General features: G+C 43.7%; 2 protein-coding genes across 2 annotated transcripts; both read right to left on the bottom strand.

Moving 5' to 3' along the window:
- Nucleotides 1-491: 491 nt before the first annotated feature.
- LOC145819191 (uncharacterized) lies at nt 492-1,493 on the bottom strand. Its single transcript, XM_082913145.1, has one exon. The coding sequence runs from the start codon at nt 1,491-1,493 to the stop codon at nt 492-494; it is 1,002 nt and encodes a 333-aa protein (XP_082769271.1).
- A 245-nt stretch (nt 1,494-1,738) lies between these two features.
- LOC145819190 (uncharacterized) lies at nt 1,739-2,347 on the bottom strand. Its single transcript, XM_082913144.1, has one exon. The coding sequence runs from the start codon at nt 2,345-2,347 to the stop codon at nt 1,739-1,741; it is 609 nt and encodes a 202-aa protein (XP_082769270.1).
- Nucleotides 2,348-19,715: the final 17,368 nt, after the last annotated feature.

Genomic DNA, 19,715 nt, shown 5'->3' with positions numbered 1-19,715 from the left:
CTTGGTCGGATCCACCGCAATCCCATTCTCTGATACCACATGCCCTAAGAACTTTACTTCATTTCACCAGAACTCACATTTACTCGCCTTGTCATATAACTGATTATCCCTAAGAACTTGAAGGACAGTCCTTAAATGTTGCTCATACTCTTCTTTGGATCTTGAATATACCAAGATGTCATCAATGAACACTACTACAAACTGGTCAAGCTATGGTCAAAAAATCTTATTCATTAGGCTCATAAATATTGCCGGTGCATTGGTTAGTCCAAAGGGCATTACTACAAACTCATACTGGCCATATCTGGTACGAAAGGCAGTCTTTGGTATATCCTCCTCCTTGACTCATAGTTGATGGTAACCTGACCTGAGATCGATCTTTGAATAGCACCTTGAGCCTCTAAGTTGGTCAAAAAGGTCATCAATCCTTGGGAGTGGGTATCGATTCTTAATCATTACTCGATTGAGTTGACGATAATCGATGCATAGCCTCAACGATCCATCCTTCTTTTAGCAAACAACACGGGTGTTCCCCATAGCGAAGTACTTGGCCTAATGAATCCGCTCTCGAGCAATTCCTGTAGCTGTGTCTTCAATTCCCGTAGTTCTGCTGGTGCCATGCGATACGGAGCCTTGAATATTGGGGTAGTTCCAGGTTGTAGCTCAATGCTAAAATCTACTTCTCGGGTTGGCGGCAATCCTGGTAATTCTGTAGGAAATACATCTGCATAATCGCATACTATGCGTGGAAGTTCTATTTCTCCTTGGCCTTCTTCATTTAGAATCAGGCTTGCTATCCTACCCGCAAGTTGATCGCGCCACTGCATCCGATGTTTTATTGAAACCATGGGGTCTTGTCTATTCCCCTTAAACTGGAAACGTATTCCATCTTGTGTATGAGCTACCACTTTCTTCTGACGACATTCAATCACCGCTCGGTGGGTGGACAACCAGTCCATGCCAAAGATGATATCGAAGTCCGACATTTCCATAACACGAAGGTCGCAAGTTAAGCGTAGGTTCGACATCCCTATCTTACAGTCCTTACAGATCGATCCTACCCGAACGCATCCTCCCATAGGTGACATTACACTCAAGGCAGTTGCTAAGGGTTCATATACAAGTTCTAATGACTTAGCACAAGCAGAGGATATGAAAGAATGTGATGCACCGGTATCAAATAGAACACGCACCCTAGAATTGTATAGTACTAAATTGCCCTCAATTACGGACAGGTCCGCCTCTTCCTCTTGTAGGGCAAAGATTCTGCCGGTTGCCTTCTGGTTGCCACTGGTCTTGGTGTTCTGAGTTCCTCCACTCTTCTGGTGCTGTTGCCCGGTAGATCCGGTCTTGTTTGTCCAAGGCTTCTGCCCATCTAATGCCTGGACATTTGCTCTGGAACCTCCTCCTTGGTATCTAGATGGGGGAAGTTGGGGGCATTCGCTCTTCTTGTGCACTAATTGTTGGCAATGAAAGCACTGTATTTGTCCCATCGGCCTTTGTTGATAGCCTCCTCTCTAGATCTGTTGCTACGGTTGCTGTTGCTGCTGTTGTGGTTGTGGTCTGGAGTAGGGCTTTGAGGGCATGCTTCCCTTCTGGTTCCTCTGAGGTCCAATAGACGCCTGACTCCCTTTTCTCTAATTCCAAGCTTTCCTGGCGTCGTTTACTTCCCTCTCAGATTCTAATGCCGTTTCCAGTTCTCGGCATATGAGGGGAGTCGTTGTGGAAGAACTCTTCCCTAGATTGTAAGGTCCAATCCCCACTCGAACATCCTTGCCTTCTCCTCATCATTTGCTACGTATCTAGTTGCGTAACGGGCTAGCTCTTCAAATTTCGAAGCATACTGAGTCACGGTCATATTTCCTTGTTCCAGGTTTTGGAATTCCTTGACTCGTTCTCGGAAGATAGTACTTGGGAAATATTTATTTAAAAATAGTTCCCTAAACTGGTTCCATGATAGGCTTGCTACGTCACGAGTGTTCTTGATTAACTCCCACCAATGGTCAACCTCATCATCGAGCTCGAATACTGCCAAAGCGATTCTATCAGCGGCCTCGGTGATGCCCATGGTGTCTAGCATTTTCTTTATCTGCCGAAGCCAATTCTCAGCTATTTTCGGGTCCTGTACGCCTGTGAGCTTTGGAGGCCTCTGCTTCTGAAACTCAGAAAAGAGTCGAGTCCTCTCATTCTGCCGATTATTCCTTATTTGCCCTAGTTCCTCAAAAATCTGATGACCTAGGTTGTTGAGGATGTCAGCCCCTGTAGGGATGGGTCCATGTTGATGCCCTAGACGGTTTCGTACATTGTTGCTGGTTTCGGTATAGCCATTAGCTCGCGTGTCTACCATTCTGTTCATGGCATATGGTGAGTTGGTTCCCAGTCTAAGAAAATATGACTACTTAGATTTGAAATAAAGGTTCAGGTTCCTTAGGGTGCACTAAAGCAAGTAAAAATCAATAACATAGATCAACACATCATTTATATATAATAATAATAATAATAATAATAATAATAATAATAATAATAATAATAATAGGCATCATTACAAAAGGGCTCCTATATCGGAGTTACATTCAAAAGCATCTACGCATACAAGATCAAGCTATCTTATTCTAAGGATACTCATCAGTGGATCTTACAAAAGTCTAGTTTTACTACCCCTCGAATTAGTTCTCGTTTCCCGACCAATCAAAGTCTTCGTCTGGGTCTTCATCAGCGGAGTCGGTGGCTTGTCCCGGAGAGCGGGGGGTGTACATTGGTGAGGGGGGATTATGTTCAGATGATATCTCTATAGGGTGGGCTAGGTTCATTCCTTGCTGCTCTGGTGGCTGCATCATATCCATTGGTTGATTGTCACTTGGCCCGTGGTAACAAGATTCGTGGCTTTCAGCCTGAGTCGGTGCTATGGTGGTAAAAGCTCGGTGTATCAGGGAGTCCATCTTCTGTTTGTCTTGCTCTATTCAGACTGCCTTCTTTGCTGCCCGGCTCAGAAATTGCAAGCGGCGCCACACCAAAGACCTCTTCTGCGCCCTCGTATAGTAGAAGTATTCCGTCTCCACCTTACGTATCTCAGTCTTGATCAGTTCCTCGGCGGTGATTTCACAGTGTCGGCGGCTAAAGTAGGGGCTGACAGACATGGCCCTCCTTCCTTGCATACGAAAAACACCCCATGAGTCGGTACTGACGTAGCCTCCCAATGACATCCTAAGGTGGAAAAGATTTTTGTTAGTCAATCTTCTTATAATAGTGTGATAGAATAAAATAAGATAAGGGGTAAGGGCTTCTAGAGTTGCGTATAGGGCTGTGAGGGTTAAGGGTTGAACCTAGGCTCTGATACCAAGTTGTGACACCCCGATTCTACACTATAGGTTGCAGTCAAGGAAAAGTCACTAGTGAGTCCTATGGTCAATAACCAAGTATGATCCCAGATCGCCGGAGGAGTCAAAATAGCCTCCTTTCTAAGTCCAGCTTTCTTAGGCAGCGCACTACCTTTTTGACAGATCTTATAAGGCATTGACACAAGGTCTCATAAGCAACGATAAGGTTCATACATAGGATATAAATACATAATAACCACAATTATACTTGCTTCAAAATATTTTTCCATTACATTACATCCCAAAAAGAAAGTTTTAAACTTCATACGAGTCTTACAAAATAACAAAAAGGAAATTTCTAGTATTCCTAAGATAGCCAAAAGTCTTGAAAGGTTTCTGGCTTGTCGTCTTCCGCTATGAGTTCCGCTTCGTCACCTGGCATGATACGCCGTGAGCTTTGAATGCCCAGTAAACACACACACACACCCCACCCCTTTTTCCCAGTCTAATACACAATCACAATTATAGCACCGAGTAGTAAAGCATGATAAATACATAAATGATTAAGTTAGATGTCAGTAAACTAGGAATCCCCCAAAGAGATTCCGTCATCCCAACCACAAGAATCGGACGCGGATTATTCGGTATGCCCCCTCTTTTGCTGCTTTGTTGCACCTCGGATGCCTACCAATGATTATATACCGCGTAGCGCCAACCGCAGGGCCTCAAAAGAGTTGGTAAAAATGGGGCCTTACAGAAATCCCTCCTTACAGACCGAATACAACCGCTCTGTTCAAGGGTTCCAAAAACCACTTGCACAAGGTTTTAACTTTCGAATAGGGAACGCATCCCACCAATCCATATATCATAATTTTTTTTCTTTTCATTACTCAAGTGTTCGAAAACCTAATACCCTCCCAATTAGGTTTCCCGTTGAATTAAGTGTTTTAAGACAAGGTTAGTTCAACTTATAAAACAGTAATATCTACATAAGCATGTATTCTTAAGATGAGAAAGGTAAATAACATGACCACAACACATATATTATGAGGTCAAGATATGATTATAAGCTACAAACATTCTCATGAACTCAAAGGTACAAAACATCCACACCTAACAAAGTTTCCAGATTTAGTATCGCATAAGAATTAAAATGAGAGAGCTATTTTAGATCCTTTACCGGGCTTGGCCTTCCTATGGTTTGTAGAGGATTCAATCTAGTTTCTAGAACATTTTTCAGAATTGGGGTTGCTCTTCCAGATTCTAAGTTATTTAGAAAATATTTCAGTGCTGTCCAGAATCTGTCCAAAATCTGCCCAGATCCGTCGACTGTTACGAAAACTTGATTTTCTTGCAAACCGCTCAATGTTTTTTGGTGAAACCAATTTTAGTTGAAAGCTAACTTCTCGAGGAAGGTTTTGACATAAAATATGGGTTCAGAATAATTTATACATTTTTCTGGAATTTTTGAAAGTGGGCTAAAAAAACAGGTTCTAAGGTGAATTGCCCAAAACGAGAAGATCTATGAAAAGGGGGTTCCACTAGGGGAAAGTTTCATTTCTTTTGTGAAGAAAATATGCTAACTATCACATGTTTAACACAAAATTTTTTTTTGAAGGAGTGCCCTTGAAAAATTGAGAGATTGGTAAAAAGAAGATGGTTTTGTGCCAAAATGGGGAAATACAAGAGAGATTGACTCAATACTCAAATCTTAGTATTTTTAACATAAGAACTTGATAATAACAGATCTGAAAACATTATTTGGAATCTTTAAAAACATGCATTAGAAAAGGAAATGAAGAGAAGGTTGTGTTTGTGGTTTACCTTCTAAGCTTTGCACAAGAAACTCTCTTCTTCCTCCCTCTTCTCCTCTAGACTTCTCTTGCTTGCTCACCTCCCTCTCTCTAACCAAAATGTGTGTGTGAGTGAGTGTGTTGTGCGAGTTTGCAAGCTAGGGGGTGTGGTATATATAGGTAATTTGGTGTAAAAGGACATAAAAGCCCTTTAGTTGAAAATGGATGGGAAAGTTAGGATTTTGCTTGGTGTCAAAAGGGATAGGATTAACTAAGGTGCTAAATCATAGGTTTTGGCATCAATTAGTTGATCTTTAGTTGAAAGGTAACTAGTTTTGAGATTTGCAACCTGGGTCTAGGCCACTATGTTGTATTTTTTCCTAGAATCTCATGATGGTGAGTCTTGGAAATAGATTTCTCACCTCCTCCAAGGAAGGGCCGGCCATAGGGATATGAAGGGCCTAGTTTTTAATTATTTTATGTTCTAGGCACATTCTTCTAGGTGTATATGTATATATATATATATATATATAACAAGATTGATGGTACTTCAAGGTACAAGATACACGTACTAATTTGGGGTAAGTTTAGAATTTAAATAAAGAGTGAGGGCTTGGAGTAAATACATGTAACTTATGTAAAATTAAATTAGGTCAGGGATCCTAATCCGATTAGGGAAATTCCTGTTTCGATAAAAAAAAATAATAAAGAAAAATGCTAACCGACAAGATTTGAATTAATTCAAGTAAACGAGGGGCTTTAAAAAAATAATTCAACATTAGGGTTTTTAAAGTGAATACATATTTCGGGGGCTTCACATGACCATTTGAGTCTTATGTGTGCATCCATTAAGCTTGTACAAGCTTGGTTTTTGAGCCATCATGCATTGAGATGCTTGATTGGTGGCTTGTGAGCCAAGTTTTGCACTCCTTTGAGCTAGAGATATGATAGGAGGGTCATAGTACACACATTTCCTTGCAAATACACTGCCATGCCTCTGTTTGCTCTCTGTTGTAGCTAAAGGAGTAATTTCAGGGAAGCAGTGGCCAACCGGCCACATGTACTAGCTGATCGGCCACAAAAGCCAGCCGACTGGCCATCAGTAGTGGCTGATGGCCACCATTTCTAGCCGATTAGCCCTCAGCATGTTCTTGAGATCAAACAGAAGTAGTCTGGAAGTTAGCATAATTTTTAGAGGTCCAAAGATGTGCAAACAAAGGCATTTAGAGGCAAGGTGGTGGATTTTCGGGAGGAAGCCTACCGAGCATACGTGCATTCCTCGCTTCCCGATGTCGTTCATTCAAATTGCTTAGCAAATTAGTTCATTAGCTTAGTCTTTTTGTAATTAATTAATTAAGTGTTTAATTAATTCATTCGGTTTGTAATGTTTTAATTAGCCCAGTGTAGCTAGTTATTCAATTGTATTGTAATTAATTAGCTAGAATGGTTAATTAGTTGTTTTGTAATAAGTAGCTTAGCTTAGTGTAGCTTAGCTTATTCATTTGAACCCTCCTTCACGAGGGCGCAATGTTGTAATAAGTGTGCATGCGTGTGTGCATGTCTTCCAACCCCACGTCTTTCTCCCTTTTATTTATCCGTTTTCGATGGTTAGATTGAGGATCATGTTTCAATTAGCATACCTTATGCTTGCATGTTTGCATCATTCATTTGTCTTGCTTGCACCGGGCTGGGCGCATCATACAAACTGCATCGTATTTCAATACACTTATTTGAATACGTGTTTCAAAGCATGTTATCAAATTGTTGCATTCATATGCCATCTTAGATAGTCGAGCCTATTTAGTTGCATTTTGCATGTGTTGCATTAGGCATTTTGTATAGTTAGGATCATGCATATTTCTAACTAGCTTTTGTTTTGGCTCGAAATATACTGTAAGTTTTATGCTTTAGCATACTTGCATGAGTGTGAGTGTTGCCATAATAGCATGCTTGCCATGAGGCTATGTACTTACTTACTTAATTGCATGAATGCCTGTGGATGAAGGCTTGATTGCATGAATTAGGACAATTCATCAAACGTGATTTTTAAGCCCACTTTGCGAAGTGGCAAATCATCATGTTTTAAGCCCACTTGAGGGTGGCATTTTCAAAACATTTTCGAAAAACAAACATGAGTTGTTTTGTTCCAATTCTTACGATTGAGTCTATACTTGTATGTTGTGCGCATCACATAGTAAGTTAGCTAATAACTGGAATAAGAACCCCTGTGTTTATAAAACAACATATCATGCTTAGTAGAGGCCGATTTTTTATCAAGCGAGCGGGGGTGCTCATTTCAGAACCTTCCCCTCTCGTACCCAAGTTCCCGAGTTGAGGCAACTTTGGTGATGACGGACACGTGGCCTTTGGCACGAGTCAGGGTTTCCTAAATTTCTCAAAAATAAAATATTTAGGTGACGACTCTGTAATCTGGCAAAGCAGTCCAGTTTTGGCATTATTTGATGTAATTTTCCAAAATGATTTGTCGGATTGACTCTTTGGTGTTTATAAGTCTCACATTACACTTTGTGAAATTAGATTCAGAATCGTGATAGGAGTCCGAACTGTAGGAGACCAATTCGCGCCCTCTCCAAAAGGGGGGCGCGCGAAGAAAGTCGAGCGCTACACCCGCTCACCCGATCAAAGATCGGCCTCTACTAATCATGATGTGATTCTTATTTACATTATATTCTCTTGTTCTGATTATTAGGCTAACTTTACTGTGTGTTGCACACAAGTATAAACTAATTTATAAAAATTGGAACATTTGATTTCAAGTATGTTTTTTAAAATTGTTTGAATATGTACCACTTGAAAAAGTGATCTTATATGTACATTACTCAAATTATCTCAATTCAAGCAATTAGCCTTCATCCATAGGCATTTAGACAATTTTAGCACTTAAGCACTTAGCCTCATGGCAAGTACGCTAGACATGACAACAATCACATGCATGCGATATGTTAAAGCAATAAATGCTTACCTAAATTCCCGAGGCGAGCCAAAAGAGAAATTAGTTAGAAAAATGCATGGTCCTAACTAATGCAAAATATGTCTAATGGAACACATACAAGATGTAATTACTAGGCTTGGCTACTAATATGGCATTTGAAACAACTTGATAGCATGTAGTTTCAACACGTTTTCAATGAAGTATGTAAACTACAATGCTTTGTTTAGAATGATGAGCCAAACCTCATGCATCCAAGACAAAAGGATGCAAACATAGGAAATGCTAAAAGAAACATGATGTTCTAAACTATCCATCATAAGTGGATAAATAATAGGGAGAAAGATGTAGGGTTAGAAGACATACACATTATTAAAAGTTTGCCCTCGTGCAGGAGGGTCTGAATGAATGCCCTAGCTAATTACTACGAATTAACTAATCTATTACAACCCAAATGAAATAAACCAACTATGCTAGCTAATTATTTCAACACCACAAATTAACTAACTACTTTAGTTAATTAATTAAATACAACACAAAACTAACCAGCTATTTTAACTAAACTAACTAATTAGTTGCAAGTCCGCTGCTTTAAGTACAACATATTACTATTACAACATTATTTTAACAGATACCGAGAACCAAGGGATGGTTCATGCATGGATGTGGATTTTCACTTGAAAATGCTCTTCGTTTTGCTATCGGAATACTTCTATTGCACAACCAGGAGATTGCACTAATTTTTCACCTTAGTTTCTGCTCTGTTCTACAAGAAATAGTACACTGCCTTGTTGGAAACAGTGGCTGGCAGGCTAGAAGTAGTGGTCAGCGGGCCACTAATGTTGGATTTTTCCTATTGCAACAGAAAATAAACAGAGCACTGTAGACACCCCATTTTTGACCGTCCTCAAGACTTGGACATCACCGTTTGAACACTCGGTGATCATCCTTGTTTGTGTTCGTCTTGAGTTCCCGGAGGCCTCGGCTGCGCGCCTTGCCTCAGAATCTCTCGGCTCGACTGCTTTGTGTCTGGTTTTGCACCAAGAGCTTGTGGATGTGTTCCTGAGGGAAGGGGATGGCCTGTCGACCAAGTCTCTTGCCCACCGGCCACCTTGATTTTCAATCGGCCAAATGTGATGGCCGGCCGGCCAGTTGTACTGCCGGTCGACCACTTTGATGGGCGGCCGGCCAAGTGTGGTTTTCAACAGATATCTCTGTAGACAGCTGGCAACTGTCATTCTAGGCCATATCCCAGCCCATGCCTGGACGTGGTAGTTCTGAGGGGCTGCAGATTGATATATCTATATCAATCAAGCTCTCTCAAACAACAAAAAAAAGAGTTACAACTTGGAGCAAAAAAAAATCTCTCTCTCTCTCTACATTTTCTGCCTCTCTCTCTAAAGTTTAGGGCTTGTTTGTGCTCAAAAGTGCATTTTCTTTGCACTTTTGCACACAAACACCTAGTTCTCTACTCCCTTTATTGGGCTGAGGTCCTTGGAGGTGATTTTTGGGGCGATTTGAAGCCTTTTTTTGATCCAAAAGGGCTGCTGATTTGGTGTTTTGAAAGAGGTCTTCAAGGGTGAGACACTTACCCTCTTATTCCTTCTTTTTTGTACAAGCTTTTAGACTATCTTTCATATTGATTCGAGTTTAGCCATAAACTGAAAAAAGTTTTGTATTTGCATGCTTAACATGTTTGTTTAAGGTCATTTTGGTGTTGGGGGTCGCCCACCCCCTCTTAGGCCTTGTTTGGCCTCATTTTGAGCCTTATCGGTTGAGCTTTGGAACTTTCATATATTGGTCTTCTCAGCACTGAAATCCAGAGGATTTTCAGCGGTGATGAAGTGGTTTTGAGGTCTTGTATAAGGGAGGGACACCCCTCTCCCTTCATTGTCTCATTTGCTTGTGTTTTGGCTCATAAGGGTAACATGTATTCCTTGCTTTGTTTGACTTAATTTCAGAGGTTATTTGGTGTTTATTTAGCATGTTTTACCTCTATCCCATGTTGGTTTGTTGGTCCCTCTCATGCTTAATACACTTTCTTTGTATTCCCCCATTTTGCCTAGAAATGCATCTAGCCATTAGACCATCATGCTTGCGTATTCTTGCCTAGCTTCGTGAAGCTTTTGGCCATGATTTATCATGATTGAGGTCTGTTGGGTGCTAGTTTGGTCGTATTTGATATGTTTTGTATAGCCCCTTTGCATTCTAGCATGTTGGCATCGGGTGTGTGAGTCATGAACATGCTTGAGTTGGGTTGTTTCAGTTGATTTGGAGTCATTTCACATGCCATTTCAGTCCCTAATCCATGCTTATATGCTTGCATTCATCATCTCTTTCATGCTTTGAAGGGTTGTTCTTTTGTGCCTTGGAAATGGTCATTGTGCATACCTATGTGTTTAGACATTAGACTGCCATATCAGTGGGTTTTGAGGGCCCTTTTTGCATGCTAAACTCTGTTTTGTATTGAAAAATTCATGCCATGTTTGCTTGGGGGAGGTGTTGAGTAATGCTCCCTTTTGTGGCCTTGAATGCCCTTGTTTTGGACTCATTTCTTTGTGTATTTTGACCATGATCTATGTATGCTTTAATCTTGTTTTGGAGTCCCTTGGGACTATTTTAGGTCATTTTGGTCCTTTAAGCTTTGATTGATATAGTTTTGGTTTGACCCCCTTTATTGGCTTCAAGTGTTGGTCATTGTTGCATGCCTTGCTTGCATGTTTTGTTTGATTTGGCATCATTCTCTATTCATTTTCAGAGCTTAGCATGTTCATGTTACCTTGCATGAGTTGCATCACTTTGCATTGTATATTGCATCCATGCATTACATTGTGCATGGTTTGGGGTGTCAAACCAAGTATGAGGATTGAGAAGTGCTCATACTCCAAGTGATGTAACACGTCTCAACCCTCGGTAGCCAATGCCCTTGATCTCAATATGATAGGGTGTTGGCACTCATCTCTTTTGTTGCATTCATTCACATTGAATTGCAAACTTGGCCTCTTAGGCCATCATGCGTCGAAATGCATAATTGATGGCCCGGGGGTCGAGGGTCATGCTCCCTTGAGTCCCTTGCGTGATAGGGAGTGTGTCCATGCTCACATTTGTTTGAAAATTCCATGCCATACACTGCTTGCCCTCTGCTGCTGCCAACTGCAGGTTTCAGCAGGAGGAATTGGCCGGCTGGCAGTGTTGGGTGCCGACCGGCAAAACATGTTTGGCCGATAGCTTATTCAGTGGCCGGTGATCATCCACTCCGGCCGGTGGCGTTTCTACTTGGTCGGTGGTACCCCCCAGCATCCAAAGAGCATACCCTTGGACTTTGGCAGTCCTCGGAGGAGCAAGATAGTGTTAACAGAGGCAACAGTGCTATGGCAGCGAGTTTTCGGGTGAGACGAGTCAAGCATGCATCATTCACGCATCCCGAGGCAGGGCTGCGACCACCTTTCTTCTGCATTTAATTTGTTAATTAATTAGAAATTTTTGTACTTAATTATTTAGCTTAAGAGTTAATTAATTAGGTGGTTTGTAATATTTATTCGGACCCTTCGAGTGAGGGCAATTGTGTAATAAGTGTGCGTGAGTGTGTGTATGTCTCATAATCCCATGTCTTTCTTCCCTTTTATTTACTAGCTTTTGATGGTTATCCTAGGGCATGTTTCAATTAGCATACAGTATGATAGCATGTGTGCATCCATACATTCGTCTTACATGCACCGGGCTCGGCGCATCATACCAACTGCATTTGTATTTCAATTCCAAAGTTGAATACATGTTAGTTGTAGCATCATCATATGCCATCTTAGAATAGCCGAGCCTATTGTAATTGCATCTTGTATGTGTTGCATTAGCCATCTTAACATAAGCTAGGATCATGCATTGATTACTAACTAGCTTTTGTTTTGGCTCGGAGTACTAGGTAAGCATTTATGCTTTAGCATACCACATGCGTGTGAGTGTTGCCACAATAGCATGATTACCATGAGGCTAGCTGCTTATGTGATATAACTGCTTGAATGCCTGTGGATGGAGGTTGAATTAACTAAATTGGGATAATGAATTAAAACTGTGAGTTTTAAGCCCACTAGATAGTGGTAAAACCATCTTTTCTAAAGCCCACTTGAGGGTGGCAAAACCTGCATTTCAGTCTACTTGCCAGTAGCAAACCATTTTCAAAACAAGCATGAAATGTTTTGTTCCAATTTAGGCAATTTGGTTTATACTTGTTTGCTGTGCGCATAACATAGTAATTCTAGGCTAATAACCGGAATAAGAACACATAACGTTTTCAAAAACGGATATCACGGTTAGTAGAGGCCGATCTTCGGATCGGGCGAGAGGGGGTGCTCATAGCTGACCTCCCCAATCGTACCCAAGCTCCCGAGCCGAGGCAACTTTGGTTATGACGGACACGTGGCCTTTGGCACCGAGTCAGGGTTTCCTAAATTCCCCCGTAAAAAATATTTAGGTGGCGACTCTGTATCTGGCAAAGCAGTCCATGTTTGGCACTTTTTTCAAAAATCTATTTCTCAAAACGATTTGCCAGATTTGGACTCTTTGGTTCAGATTAAGAACCGTGACAATTTTAGAGTCCTGAACTGTAGCGAGCCCAAAACGAACAGAAACGGGAGGGGGGGGACTCATCCTCCCGGGGCGTTCGGGGACGTCTACAATTTCTGGCGACTCTGCTGGGGATTTAGAGAGCTTGACTCGAACTCGTGATATCCTATTTTGATTTCATTTATGTGTCTCTTTGCATTGCATGTGCATTGGTGCGCCTAGGACACCGTGTTTGCCATCTGCCATTACTGAACGGTTTGTCAGAGGCTTGAATTTGTCAAAGCATGCCATAAGGCTGATCGGTTGTGGGCTCTGACAGTATGGGAACACAGACCCCGGTTTCAACGGGGCACCCTTTTTGACCATTCGACCTAGTGCATATCGAAATCCATAGTGACCATTCCAAAGTAGGACAGGTTGCTTACCCGATGTTAGGTTGTTTGAAAACTGCTGCGTGCATAGTGAAACCCTAGCTCCTGACAAAAATAGGATAGGGAAACCCTACCCCTTCATAGGGGTGTTTTGGCTCTCGTTCACTTGCTATGTGTTTTTAGAGTGTATCTATGCAGGGAACACGCATACCAATTCGCAAGTCTGAGTGTCTGGCCTGCGGGCATCAGTGTTTTTGGGAATCAGTCATCTACGGGTATCAGATTCAGACTTTGGGGTAACAATTTGGAAACAGTGATCAGTGATTAAGGAACAGTACATTCAGCTTGTTGGCAGTTTGTTGTGATACCCAGCTGTGTGTTGTGTTTATTTTACATTGTTACGCTATCCAAATTGTCTGTTTATTTATATGCTTTATTTATCTTTTTACTAGGTAGTCGAGCACAATTGCTTCTAACCTAGTAGATATTCCCCAAGCACTCTAGATTAGAGGTCGTCGACTCCATCGATCTGAGGATCTGGTAGACGGACAACTAGTGTACCACTCTCTACCCCCGGTTACTAGACGGAGGACAGCTAGGTAGAGGGCATCAGTTCAACAGTCAGTACATAGGGCTTTATCTACCCCACCAGTGTACAGTAGGGATCAGGATTCTGCTTCTCCCACAGAAAGGGAACATATACCGATAATTCAGTCAGAGCAGGATAGTATGGCCAATTTAGAGGAGATGGTGCGCCAGCTCCAAGAGAATATGGAAATGATGCAACAGGATGCTGTCCGATAGGCAGATTTCGCCAAGCAGCAGGCCACGGTTATGAATGAACAAGCAGAGTTAATCGTGAGGTTACAGCAGCAAACCGGAGCATCTACTTCGCAGCAAGTTCCTCCCCCTCCAGGAATTCCCATCCTCGGGGAGACAGCTAATGTTCAGAATGATACGGACATTCCCACGGGACCACCTCTACCCCCGATCCTACCCCAAATCCAACCCCAGTTATCCAAAACACCCACCAACCTACCGGACTCTCCCTTTGAGTTTGAGACAGACCCCACAGTATTGAAGTTGAGCAAGCTCGAAAAGCTATTCAAGAGATCCCAAGGAGTCAAGACTATCCCAGACATCGAAGATGAATATACCGACGCAGCTGTGACGCTGCCTGACAGATTCAAAATGCCGCACATTGATCGATTTGATGGGTCCGGGGACCCCATGGTGCACCTGAGATTGTTTTCAGACATCTTAAGACCAATGGGCCTTAGCAGACTTCAGAAGCTGTCTCTGTTCGGCCGAACCCTGTCGGATGTGGCGGCCATATGGTATGCCAAATTAGAAGATGATGTCAAGAGAAACTGGGACGAGATGGCCGAGGCCTTCATTACACAATACTCATACAATACACAGATCGAGATTACAACCCGTGATCTCGAGACAACAAGACAAGAGCCTAAAGAGAGTTTCTCAGAATTCGTGACTAGATGGAGGGCCAAGGCTTCGATGATGACCTTAAGGCCTACAGACAAAGACCGGATTTGGATGATTGTGCGCAATCTTCAGCCGAAGTTGATGCAAAAGATAATTGTACTCCCCTTTCCTACCTTTTCTGATCTACATGAAATGGGGGTGCAGATTGAGGATGCCTTAAAGCAAGGCTTAATTGATAATGACCGGGAGCAACCTCGAAGAACTTTCAACCGCAACACTAACGCAGGCCCGAGCGGTACTACAACTACAAGAGCCTCCGAAGTGAGCATGGTCACCACCAACCCCCTCCAAGAACCATGGCAGCTGCGCCATTCTTCGGCGCGTCCGGAAGCCATACCCAAACTGCCAAATACCCATCCAAAAGCACAAGAACCTTCGCTCCCCTATCCAAAGCTCTAGGGATTTTAATCAGAAAAGGGCATTTGAAGCCCCTAGAACCGCGACCCTTACCAGAAAGACTTCCCCCTACCCACAACCCAGCCAAATATTGCGCATTTCACCAACAGCACGGTCATGACACCGATCTGTGCTTCTGATTACGTCATGAGATTCAGGATCTCATCGATAACGGGGTGATTCTGCCTCCTGAGAAACCCAATGTTACAACAAACCCTCTCCCCACACATAACCAAGCTCCACCGCCTAAAAGGATCAACTTCATCCAAATTAGGGTCGTGCCTTACGATCCTAGCATCTATATCACTCCTTCCCACCTGCCTAAGCTGGAGGTATTCTTTCCCAACTGCACCAACTTGTGCATGATGGACATCTCCATGACCCGACCTAAGCCAACAGTGGTGACTATCAAGAATAGGAGAGAGAAGATCCAAAAGGAGACAAAGGTTGTTGAGTCAGAGTCTGCAGAATCTGGGAGTCGTATTGAGAAGACATATAGTCCGGGTGACTACATTTCATCAATAGGCCAGGATGGGCCAGATGTGGAATTGCCAACAGGGGGAGAACTGTGTGTGATCCAAGGGGATAGTCTGGGACAGGGAACAGATGATTTAAGGGTTGTGGAAGAGGACCTTGCCAATCTCCAGTTTTACAGTGACCAAGATCCAGGGGGCACAACAGTCAACTGGTTTGATTATGAGGAATCAGCAGAGGCTACTGGGTGGTTGGATGATCAACCGGATGTGGTGGAAGAGTTCCACCCAGGACACAGTCCGGCAGGGGCACGAATGTCGGTGACAGTTGAGAGAGTCAGAGAACAGAATGCATCGCCAGGGAGCGCCAGTGTTAAGAATTTCGCTCGGGATTGGAGTATTTTGAATACAAGAATTATTGAGCAGCCAGCTGTGTTGATACGGTCGAAACAGGAAAGATTTGAAGATCCCACAAGAATCAGAAAGGCAAAGGCCCATGTGGGGACTGAAACTGCTGTGTGCACAGGAACAGAGGATGCTGCGAGCATAAGGATGGAAGGTACCGCGGGTACGAGAACAGTCATACCAGAGCCGGACAGGTGTCTGTCGGCTGCTGATGGAATGTGGTGGGAAGATGAGGATTTATGTCTTGCCCATATGGACGAAGATTGGGGGAACAACCAACCCGATGACACCTGGTACCTTGGAGAAGTCGACCATATGACACGAAGTGGGCGGTATTTCAAGCCCCCACATCTAGATCAACCAGAGGCGTTTGGGAAAGATATGGAGGCTGAGAAGCAAAAAGAGAAACAACTTCAAGAAGAGGCTGTGCTCAAATAGTTAAAAAAGATACAAGCAGACATCTCCATCTGGGGACTGCTTATGGCATCATGAGTGCACAGACAGGCTGTCTTATCAGCCATGGACAAGGCCAAGCTTTCTATAGACACCACGCCCGAACAGCTGGTGGGTTTAGTTTTTCCGGGAGGAGCTACCCCAACGTTGACTTTCTCCGACAAAGAATTGCCACCTGAGGGTGTGAGCCATAACAAGCCACTCTACATCTCTGTGGAGTGTAGAAACAAATGGATACCCGTAGTACTTGTCGACACAGGGTCTGCCATCAATGTGTGCTCGGCAAGAACTGCATATGCAATCGGTTTAAAGACCGTGGACTTTGTGCCGACGGCCCAGGTGATAAGGGCGTACGATAACACAAGTAGAGAGGTCATGGGGACGGTGAAGATTCAGACTAAAGTTGGGCCAGGACAGCATGAGGTAGATTTCCATGTCTTAGAAGTTCCAGCGACTTTCAACCTGCTTTTGGGGAGGCCGTGGCTGCATCAAGTGAAGGCCGTCTCGTCCACTCTGCATCAGATGGTGAAATACCCCTATGAAAAGGGAGTAGCCATTGTTTTCAAAAATTCATCGATCCACCCACCTCCAGAGGTATCTACACTAGTCTTAGAAATTGAGCACGACATGGAGGACGTGTTTATATCAGGTTTCACCCTTGCTGAGGCTCAGGTTGTACAAAACATCATGGCTACTAACGAGGGGATATATGTCAGTGCTCAAACGGTATACCTCATGAACAAACTCCAGCACATCCACGGGATGGGGTTAGGAAGGAGCGGCCGGAAGGGCGTCGCAGTATTGGCCGAAGTGCCACATAACCCTCATACCTTTGGCTTGGGTTATCTGTCCACCAAGGAGGATTGGGTAAGGAAAGGAAAGGAAATGGCTGGAAGAGCCAGAGCAAAACAGATGGGGAAGCCTTTTGAGTTGATGCACCGGCCCATCCAGGGTACCCTAAACGGACGCTTCGTCCGGGAGGGGGAAGATTTTCCATTCTGTGGTTTTCCGGAGCCGTGGCTGAACGCGGAGAGGAAGCACGTATCGGGATTCAAGATTTTCTTTGACACACAATTACCTGGGGACGATGTTGCCGAAGAGCAGACAGACCCGACAATCGAGGCTGAGCATAGTGGGGAAATGGAGTCTGAGGACACCGAACTTGAAATGGGGGTAGCACTGGCATGTCTACTTTCAGATCCTCCGATCGAACAGAAGTGCTTGGGGGATAACTTCTCGGTATGCGTGATTAGGAATGAAACGGCTGCGGGCCTACCATCAACTATTTTGGATGCATCCATCGCACCCTCTCTCGTTTGGCAATACGAAGAGGGATTTTTATCAAGCAGCACCGGGTCGGGTAGTGAGCCGGAATCTGATTCCCCCGAGTCTTGTGAGTCGGAATCAGGTTCCAGCTCAACTGAGTCTGAGTCCGAGTCCGGTATTCCTGGGGGTGATAACCCGGATGCCACAGTCCTGTCTAGGTCATCTTTTTCTTTCTCCTTTGAGTCTGTTGTAATAGAAGAATCGGACGGTTTGGAAGTACTTAATGAGAATAATGTGGATGTGGTTTCCGAGTACTTTTCTGTGCCTTTGATATATTGCTTAAATCAGGACTTTCAAAATTTTGACGAAAACGATGAGGGAGAAATTCCTCCGGTTTTGCAACGATTAATTGATCAAGAGTAGGAAATATTTGTTAAACCTTTAGTTGATGAAATCACTACTGTGAATATTGGTACTAAGAAGGACCCGCGGCTGGTCCAGATCGGGTCCACGTTGTCTTCAGAGGAACGCGAGCGCTTAGTCGCTTTATTAAAAGATTTCAAAGATGTTTTCGCGTGGTCCTACGAGGACATGCCTGGAATCGATCCTGAGATTGTACAGCACTGGATCCCTCTTGACCCTGAGGCCCGACCTGTCAAACAGAAACTCAGAAGGATTCGTCCGGACTGGGCCATCAAGATTAAGGAAGAGGTCACCAAGCAAATCGATGCAGGCTTCCTGTTGGTATCCGAATCCCGACTTGGTTGGCCAACATTGTTCCAGTACCGAAGAAAGATGGCAAGATCCGAGTATGCGTGGATTTCAGGGATTTAAACAGAGCTAGTCCGAAGGACGACTTCCCCTTGCCACATATTGATGAGTTGGTGGATTTCATGGCAGGGCATGCTTTGCTTTCGTTTATGGATGGCTTCTCAGGTTACAATCAGATAGTGATGGCACCCGAAGACCGGGAGAAGACTGCTTTCACCACCCCGTGGGGGACATACTGCTATAGAGTGATGCCGTTTGGGTTGAAGAATGCTGGAGCTACATATCAACGGGCCGCGACCGCGATATTGCATGACATGATCCAGAAAGAGGTGGAGGTGTACGTGGATGACATGATTGTCAAGTCCAAAGAAAGGGAGGGCCACTACACCGCCTTGCAAAAGTTCTTTCAAAGGATCAGAGAATTCCGATTGCGGCTGAATCCGGTTTGGTGTCACAGCAGGGAAAATGCTGGGGTTTCTGATTACGTAAAGGGGCATCGAAGTCGACCCTTCCAAAATCAAGGCCATCCTAGAAATGCCACCACCAAGGACTGAAAAGGAGGTGCAAGGCTTTCTGGGTAAAGTGCAATTCATAAGACGGTTTATCTCAAAATTAACCTTGACTTGTGAACCACTTTTTGGTCTCCTGAAGAAAGGAAAGAAATTCTAATGGGACGGCCGATGCCAAGCTGCTTTTGAACAGATCAAGGAATACTTACAGAACCCGCCTGTGTTGTCACCACCAGAGCCGGGGAGACCGTTGATATTGTATCTTTCAGTAACCGAGACCACAATGGGCTGCATGCTCACGCAAGAATCAGAGGACAAAATGGAAAGAGCCATCTACTATCTGAGCAAGAAGATGCTAGAGTATGAGACTCGCTACACACCGTTGGAGAAGGCTTGCTTAGCTTTGGTATGGGCTACCAGGAAGCTGCGGCACTACTTGTTAGCTCACTCCGTAATGTTGGTTTCACGACTCGATCCCATCAAATATCTTTTCGAGAAACCAGTATTTACGGGTAGGCTAGCTCGTTGGTTGCTGTTGCTTTCCGAATTCGATCTAAAATATGTGACGCGCAAGTCAGTCAAGGGAAGAGCAGTGGCAGAGTTCTTAGCCGATCATCCAGTGGAAGGGGGTGAAGCAGTTGAGTACTTATTCCCAGACGAGGCCATTTGGCACATCGAAGATGAAACTTGGACGATGTATTTTAACGGAGCGTCAAACCAGTACGGGTATGGGATAGGAGTGTTGTTGATAACGCCCGACAACTCCCGTATTCCTCTAGCCTTCAAACCCCAGTTCAAAGTCTTGAACAACGAAGCAGAATATGAGGCATGCATTGCCGGTCTAGAAGCAGCCCTGGAACTAGGGGCAAGACGGTTGGACGTCATCAGGGACTCGAACCTTGTTGTGTCTCAAGCAATAGAAGACTGGAAAGTCAAAGAAGAAAAGAT

This window comes from Camellia sinensis, chromosome 2 (genome assembly GCF_055761805.1).
Source record: "Camellia sinensis isolate YWXY chromosome 2, ASM5576180v1, whole genome shotgun sequence".
NCBI lineage: Eukaryota > Viridiplantae > Streptophyta > Magnoliopsida > Ericales > Theaceae > Camellia > Camellia sinensis.
This window is presented reverse-complemented; position numbering and strand designations above follow the sequence as displayed.